The sequence below is a fragment of the Nerophis ophidion genome, linkage group LG23 (assembly GCF_033978795.1).
Source record: "Nerophis ophidion isolate RoL-2023_Sa linkage group LG23, RoL_Noph_v1.0, whole genome shotgun sequence".
Classification (NCBI taxonomy): Eukaryota; Metazoa; Chordata; class Actinopteri; order Syngnathiformes; family Syngnathidae; genus Nerophis; species Nerophis ophidion.
This window is the reverse complement of record NC_084633.1, coordinates 15,657,812-15,666,530: the sequence shown is the minus strand read 5'-3', so window position 1 is coordinate 15,666,530 and position 8,719 is coordinate 15,657,812. Positions and strand designations below refer to the sequence as shown.

Genomic DNA, 8,719 nt, shown 5'->3' with positions numbered 1-8,719 from the left:
TTTTGCTGCCCAAAATGCAACAACTCAGACAAAGCCATTGAGATATTTAAATACATAAATGCAACAAAAGGTATAAATGCAAAAAAACGTAGCTCTGATACATATTTAGACATATTTTGTTCAGTGAACATGCGCAATAAAAAATACAAAATTCTAAATATGATAAAGACACATGTAAATCTGATAACCCAGATTATAACAAAAAGCTTGATATTTGCCAAATCTTCACATTTTGCTTTTTCTCGTTTTGGCTGCCCAAAATGCAACAACTCAGACAAAGCCATTGAGATATTTAATTATATAAAAATCCAACAAAAGGTATAAATGCAAAAAAACGTAGCCCTGATACATATTTTGTTCAGCGAACATGCGCAATAAATAATACGAAATTCTCAATATGATAAAGACACATGTAAATCTAAAAACCCAGATTATAACAAAAAGCTTGATATTTGCCAAGTCTTCACATTTTGATTTTTCTCGTTTTGCTGCCCAAAATGCAACAACTCAGACAAAGCCATTGAGATATTTAATTATATAAAAATCCAACAAAAGGTATAAATGCAAAAAAACGTAGCCCTGATACATATTTTGTTCAGCGAACATGCGCAATAAATAATACGAAATTCTCAATATGATAAAGACACATGTAAATCTAAAAACCCAGATTATAACAAAAAGCTTGATATTTGCCAAGTCTTCACATTTTGATTTTTCTCGTTTTGCTGCCCAAAATGCAACAACTCAGACAAAGCCATTGAGATATTTAAATACATAAATGCAACAAAAGGTATAAATGCAAAAAAACGTAGCCCTGATACATATTTTGTTCAGTGAACATGCCCAATAAAAAATACTAAATTCTCAATATGATAAAGACACATGTAAATCTGATAACCCAGATTACAACAAAAAGCTTGATATTTGCCAAGTCTTCACATTTTGCTTTTTCTCGTTTTGCCGCCCAAAATGCAACAACTCAGACAAAGCCATTGAGATATTTAATTATATAAATTCAACAAAAGGTATAAATGCAAAAAAATGTAGCCCTGATACATATTTAAACATATTTTGTTCAGTGAACATGCGCAATAAAAAATACAAAATTCTCAATATGATAAAGACACATGTAAATCTGATAACTCAAATTATGACAAAATGCTTGATATTTGCCAAGTCGTCATATTTTTCTTTTTCCCGTTTTGCTGCCCAAAATGCAACAACTCAAACAAAGCCATGGAGATATTTAAATACATAAATGCAACAAAAAGGTATAAATGCAAAAAACCTTAGCCCTGATACATATTTTGTTCAGCTAACATACCCAATAAATAATACAAAATTCTCAATATGATAAAGACACATGTAAATCTGATAAACCAGATTATAACAAAAAGCTTGATATTTGCCAAGTCTTCACATTTAGCTTTTTCTCGTTTTGCTGCCCAAAATGCAACAACTCAGACAAAGCCATTGAGATATTTAAATACATAAATGCAACAAAAGGTATAAATGCAAAAAAACGTAGCCCTGATACATATTTTGTTCAGTGAACATGCCCAATAAATAACACAAAATTCTCAATATGATAAAGACACATGTAAATCTGATAACCCAGATTATAACAAAAAGCTTGATATTTGCCAAGTCTTCACATTTTGCTTTTTCTCGTTTTGCCGCCCAAAATGCAACAACTCAGACAACGCCATTGAGATATTTAAATAAATAAATGCAACAAAAGGTATAAATGCAAAAAAACGTAGCCCTGATACATATTTTGTTCAGCGAACATGCGCAATAAATAATACAAAATTCTCAATATGATAAAGACACATGTAAATCTGATAACCCAGATTATAACAAAAAGGTTGATACTTGCCAAGTCTTCACATTTTGCTTTTTCTCGTTTTGCTGCCCAAAATGCAACAACTCAGACAAAGCCATTAAGATATTTAAATACATAAATGCAACAAAAGGTATAAATGCAAAAAACCTTAGCCCTGATACATATTTAAACATATTTTGTTCAGCTAACATACCCAATAAACAATACAAAATTCTCAATATGATAAAGACACATGTAAATCTGATAACTCAGATTATAACAAAAAGCTTGATATTTGCCAAATCTTCACATTTTGCTCTTTCTCGTTTTGCCGCCCAAAATGCAAGAACTCAGACAACGCCATTGAGATATTTAAATACATAAATGCAATAAAAGGTAAGAATGCAAAAAACCTTAGCCCTGATACATATTTAAACATATTTTGTTCAGTGAACATGCGCAATAAAAAATACAAAATTCTCAATATGATAAAGACACATGTAAAACTGATAACCCAGATTATAACAAAAAGCTTGATATTTGCCAAGTCTTCACATTTTGCTTTTTCTCATTTTGCTGTCCAAAATGCAACAACTCAGACAAAGCCATGGAGATATTTAAATACATAAATGCAACAAAAAGGTGTAAATGCAAAAAACCTTAGCCGTGATACATATTTTGTTCAGCTAACATACCCAATAAATAATACAAAATTCTCAATATGATAAAGACACATGTAAATCTGATAACCCAGATTATAAACTTGATACTTGCCAAGTCTTCACATTTTGCTTTTTCTCGTTTTGCTGTCCAAAATGCAACAACTCAGACAAAGCCATTGAGATATTTAAATATATAAATCCAACAAAAGGTATAAATGCAAAAAAACGTAGCACTGATACATATTTTGTTCAGCAAACATGCCCAATAAAAAATACAAAATTCTCAATATGATAAAGACACATGTAAATCTGATAACCCAGATTATAACAAAAAGCTTGGTATTTGCCAAATCTTCACAATTTGCTTTTTCTCGTTTTGCTGCCCAAAATGTAACAACTCAGACAAAGCCATTGAGATATTTAAATACATAAATGCAACAAAAAGGTATAAATACAAAAAAACCTTAGCCCTGATACATATTTAAACATATTTTGTTCAGCTAACATACCCAATAAATAATACAAAATTCTCAATATGATAAAGACACATGTAAATCTGATAACCCAGATTATAACAAAAAGCTTGATATTTGCCAAATCTTCATATTTAGCTTTTTCTCGTTTTGCTGCCCAAAATGCAACAACTCAGACAAAGCCATTGAGATATTTAAATATATAAATCCAACAAAAGGTATAAATGCAAAAAACCGTAGCCCTGATACATATTTAGACATAATTTGTTTAGCAAACATGCCCAATAAATAATACAAAATTCTCAATATGATAAAGACACATGTAAATCTGATAACCCAGATTATAACAAAAAGCTTGATATTTGCCAAGTCTTCACATTTTGCTGCCCAAAATGCAACAACTCAGACAAAGCCATTAAGATATTTAAATACATAAATGCAACAACAGGTATAAATGCAAAAAAACGTAGCCCTGATACATATTTAAACATATTTTGTTCAGTGAACATGCACAATGAAAAATACAAAATTCTCAATATGATAAAGACACATGTAAATCTGATAACTGAAATTATGACAAAAAGCTTGATATTTGCCAAGTCTTCATATTTAGCTTTTTCTCGTTTTGCTGCCCAAAATGCAACAACTCAGACAAAGCCATTGAGATATTTAAATATATAAATCCAACAAAAGGTATAAATGCAAAAAACCGTAGCCCTGATACATATTTTGTTCAGCGAACATGCGCAATAAATAATACGAAATCCTCAATATGATAAAGACACATGTAAAACTGATAACCCAGATTACAACAAAAAGCTTGATATCTTACATGCACACTAAAGCTTTTGTTTGTCCGGCTGTTGTGTTATGAAGTAGTCGCACGGTGCCACAAATGTCAATATTCCAAGTTGCTTGTCAATGCTGGCACATGCACCGTCAACACATTTGCACCCCGGCGCTTTGAAGGCCAACACAGAAGGAAGGAGGCTTTCCTCCCAAGCCCCCACCCCCCCCTCCCATCGGTGCACCGTCACCCCTACAAAACCTGCACACCCCCGACTAGAGGCCATTGCGTCAATGTGACACTAATCAATGCCAGGCAAAAAGTGACAAAAAGTCTCATTTCCCATGCAGCGGAACGCCTATATGAATACCATGACATTTATATTTGTTTAAGATGGGGAGGGTGTTTTCTACTGCGGCTTGCATGGTGATTAGGTCAAAATTGTGTAACTAAAAGATTTGGAAAAAGGGGCTGATTTATTAGCTGCTGTTTCAGCAGTGAAACTGTCAACAGCCACTCCCTGCAGCATTGATGAAAATAATCATAAAAATGATGATCACATTTGTTCCGCACCAAACATGTGGACCGGTAGCTAATATTATCATTGTTATTATTCATGCTGCAGCAGTGATAGTGAGAGCAACATTTTGTTATTTTTTTTGACCAACCTGAGTGTGGAGCCATTGGTATGTGCGAGGGGTAGTATTTCCCCGGTGGGAAGTGGCCGGTGTGCTGCACGGAGCCGTGGCCGGAGGGGGCGATCCGAGAGGTGGCCCTGTGCACCAGGGCCCCTCGCTCTGAGAGGAGATGGGCCGGAGCTGCGAATTCCCGTCCTTCCATTCCCAAGAGTAATCCCAAAACGGGGGGGGGTCACAAAAAAAAAAAAAAAAAAAAAAAAATCAAATGCAGCCCATATATGAATAATAATAATAATAATAATCCTTTTCGGGATCTATGTGTTGCAATCAGTCATACGCAGGCCCGTGCAGCCGGAATTGTCGATCTGGATCATCTTTTCTAGAAATGACAGAAGAATGCAAAAAATAATCAAAAAAAGCATCTTTTTTTTTTTTTTTTTTTTTTTTACTTCTGCATGCATCCCACGGACAAGCCCCACTCCACTGCACGGTCCCAGCCTGCTGCTTTCCTATTTAATACTGCGTCCGTCACTCACTCCTGCGTGGAATGTTGCTGTGGCTTTAGAATAATGCACATTTTGGAAAACCTCCATTTGAACGGTGCTACGTGCTACTATTGTCTCTATTGTTTATTTTTGTATTTTATTTTGCAAGCCTGCTGCTTCCCTATTTAACATTGCGTCCGTGCGTGGCTTTAAAATAATGCACATTTTGAAAAACCTCCATTTGAATGGTGCTGCATGCTACTATTGTCTCTATTGTTTATTTTTTATTTGCAATCTGCACATTTTTGCACCACCTTTAAATACAAACAACCTTCTATTTGGCCTTGTAGCTAAATGAAAGGGGGATGGATGACTTTTTAAAGTCGATGACAAAAATGCGTCATCAGTGTGTGTGTGTGTGTGCATGCATTAATGCAGTGGTTCTCAACCTTTTTTAAGTGATGTACCCCCTGTGAACATTTTTTTTTTAATTCAAGTACCCCCTAATCAGAGCAAAGCATTTTTGGTTGAAAAAAAAAAAAAGAGATAAAGAAGTAAAATACAGCACTATGTCATCAGTTTCTGATTTATTCAATTGTATAACCGTGCAAAATATTGCTCATTTGTTGTGGCCTTTTTTTAACTATTTGGAAAAAAATATATAAAAAATAACTGAAAACGTGTTGAAAAATAAATAAGTGATTCTTTTATAAATAAAGATTTCTGCACGTAGAAGTAATCATCAACTTAAAGTGCCCTCTTTGGGGATTGTAATAGAGATCCATCTGGATTCATGAACTTCATTCTAAACATTTATTCACACAAAAAGAAATCTTTAACATCAATATTTATGGAATATGTCCACAAAACAATTCTAGCTGTTGCATTTTTTTTTCACAGTTTATGAACTTACATTCATATTTTGTTGAAGTATTATTCAATAAATATACAGTATTTATGAAGGATTTTTGAATTGTTGCTATTTTTAGAATATTTTTTTTTAAAATCTCATGTACCCCTTGGCATACCTTCGAGTACCCTCAGGGGTACGCGCACCCCCATTTGAGAACCACTGCATTGATGCACTCTCACCATGCACACACCACCTATCTCACAAAAATATACTATTATTTCTGCACAGTTCCTCCCTGCTAATAAAATGCCATACAAAAAATGTACAAATAAATTGCATGCAGTTTTTGTTTTTGCAGAAGAAAAGCATTGCTTCAGCAATTTAATCATGCACAAAGCACACAGCCTATAAGAAATAATTTAAATCTTATATAAATGCACATTTTCTTCTTTACATTTACCTTGTCATTTTAGCTACATGCTACTATTATTTATTTATTTTTGCAATCTGCACATTTTTGCACCACCTTTAAATACAAACAACCATCTATTTGGCCCTGTAGCTAAATGAAAGGGGGATGGATGACTTTTTAAATTCGATGACAAAAATGCGTCATCAGTGTGTGCATGCATGCATTAATGCACTCTCACCATGCACAAGACGTAGCTCACAAAAATATACTATTATTCCTGCACAGTTCCTCCCTTATAATAAAATGCCATACAAATAATGCATGAATTTGTATAAATAAACTGCATGTAGTTTTTGTTTCTGCAGAAGAAAATCATTGCTTCAGCAATTAAGTCATGCACAAAGCCTACAATAAATAATTGTATTTTCTTTACATTTACCTTGTCATTTTAGGTTATTTTCACCAACCTCAATAGAACTCAGTGTATGCATGACACACACAGTCCCAATGTGTGTGTGTGTGTGTGTGGTTGCTTTCTTCCATGCACAACAATAAAATCTCCCACCTGGAAAAAAAAACGCGATCTAATGCAATTTACATCCTTCAAATTTTGTTGTAGATGGTAAGTTTTGGAGGCAAAAAGGCAAGCTATACTGACAGCTGAGATTGTAGCGACCAGGAGGGAGAAGGAGGAGGAGGGGGGGACTCTTTCGAGGCGAATGGCCGCCCGTCAGCTGCCTTTGTCTCGGCTTTGCAGGCAGCCATTACCCCGCCATTCTGGTGCATTCCCCGATTCCGCGCTAACTGCTATTAAACGCATCCGAACGTAGCGAAAACGACGCAAAACGAACAAAACACACATTTTTCTACGATTTAATCGACAATTGTTTCATTTTTTTTTTAAACGTGCTTATTCAAAATCGTCGAATTGCGTTTGCAAAATAAAAAAAAATGATCGATACTCCTCAATTCAATAGCGTTTTATTAATTATCGTCGATTTACAGCTGGAATTGGTTGATTTTATATTAAAGGATGTTGTTAAAGGCTCTGGTCGTGCTGGGAAAATCGGCGACCCTTCGTGGCGACGCCGGCCGGGAGGGAGTGCACCTCGGCCGGGGAGAGTCAGCGGCGTGACTCGGTCTTCTCCATCGTCACAAAAGTAGTCTGTATTTCGACAATTGTAAATTTAAAACCATTTGAATGTAGGTATAAGCACATATTTTAAGCAAATCAATGATTACATTAAATGACGAATATTTAAAAACAAACCACCAGCAATACGTAATTAAATCCCGAAAATACTACCACCAAAATATACATTTAAACGCCTCATACAATTGATGCGTTCAAATGTACGCATTAATATTTTTTTTCTCGTGAATCCCACACATCCTGTTTATTTTTTAACAGCAATAACACACATTTAAAAACTGCGACATTTTAATCTACTTAAAAAAAATACCATCCCTTATTTTGGTTATTTTTCCAATATTAGAATATTCCATCATTTTACCAGGCATTCAAGGTAAACAATAATATAAAAAACGACGACTTACTTGTTAAATCCTTGCACGGGAATGAATTAAAAAGGGCAGAAAACGCCGCGAGTGGAGGTGAAAAGAAAAAGAGTGCGACGCCCATTTAAAAAAGACACACACAAAAAAAAAAAAGTATAAATGTTCAAAAGGAGTGTGGCGGTGTGAGCTCCGACAATATCTCCATGAGAGCTGCCTCAAAGTCGGGATGCAGCCGGACTGACGCTTCCGGCCTGGCTCGATCGCGCCTCCCGACCTTCCAGCAGCGTTTTTTTTTTCTTTTTTCTCTCCCGGAGCAACTGCGAGCATCGCGCCCGCTCGCAGAGTCAACACGTCCTCCCATTGGTGGGATTTATGCATGCTAATGAGCTCCCGCTGCCCGCTCGGTAACAAGGAGCCCTGTGATTGGCCGGTGAGGCTGACCAATGGTGCGTTCACTGGCCTTTCCACACAAGGGGAGAAGCGGCAGATTTAAAGCACTGAATGCTTTTGTAATCCCTCACAATGGAGCTTCATGCTAACTCATGTGCTTCAAATTACTTTTCCACTCCTAACACTTTGTAAGAATGGGCTTTTTTTTCTTTTTCTGCAGAAAGGACGATAGAAACACAGCGGCCATATTTTACCTGACAACTGATTGTTTTGGCCATTCGTTTACGTCAGTGGTGCCTGAGCTACAGGGCCGCACGGAAACATCCATCCATCCATTTTCTACCGCTTATTCCCTTGTGGGCGCCTATCTCAGCTACAATCGGGCGGAAGGCGGGGTACACCCTGGACAAGTCGCCATCTCATCACAGGGCCAACACAGATAGACAGACACTCACATTCACACACTAGGGCCAATTTTAGTGTTGCCCATCAACCTATCCCCAGGTGCATGTCTGTGGAAGTGGGAGGAATTCACGCATTCACGGAGAGAACATGCAAACTCCACACAGAAAGATCCCGAGGCTGGATTTGAACCCAGGACTGCAGGAGCTTCGTATTGTGAGGCAGACGCACTAACCCCTCTGCCACCCGTGAAGCCCACGGAAACATTAAATAA

At 36.2% G+C, this 8,719-nt stretch overlaps 1 protein-coding gene across 1 annotated transcript in view; it reads right to left on the bottom strand.

Annotated features, from left to right (window-relative positions):
- Nucleotides 1–7,930, bottom strand: part of LOC133541530 (BAH and coiled-coil domain-containing protein 1) — a 260,071-nt gene extending 252,141 nt beyond the window's left edge. Inside the window, exons 1-2 of the mRNA XM_061884982.1 lie at nucleotides 7,693–7,930; nucleotides 4,416–4,764 (exon numbers count right to left, since the gene is read on the bottom strand). Coding sequence (XP_061740966.1) covers nucleotides 4,416–4,587 — 172 coding nt within the window. The 5' untranslated portion in view covers nucleotides 4,588–4,764; nucleotides 7,693–7,930. The remainder of the gene's footprint in view (nucleotides 1–4,415; nucleotides 4,765–7,692) is intronic.
- Nucleotides 7,931–8,719: the final 789 nt, after the last annotated feature.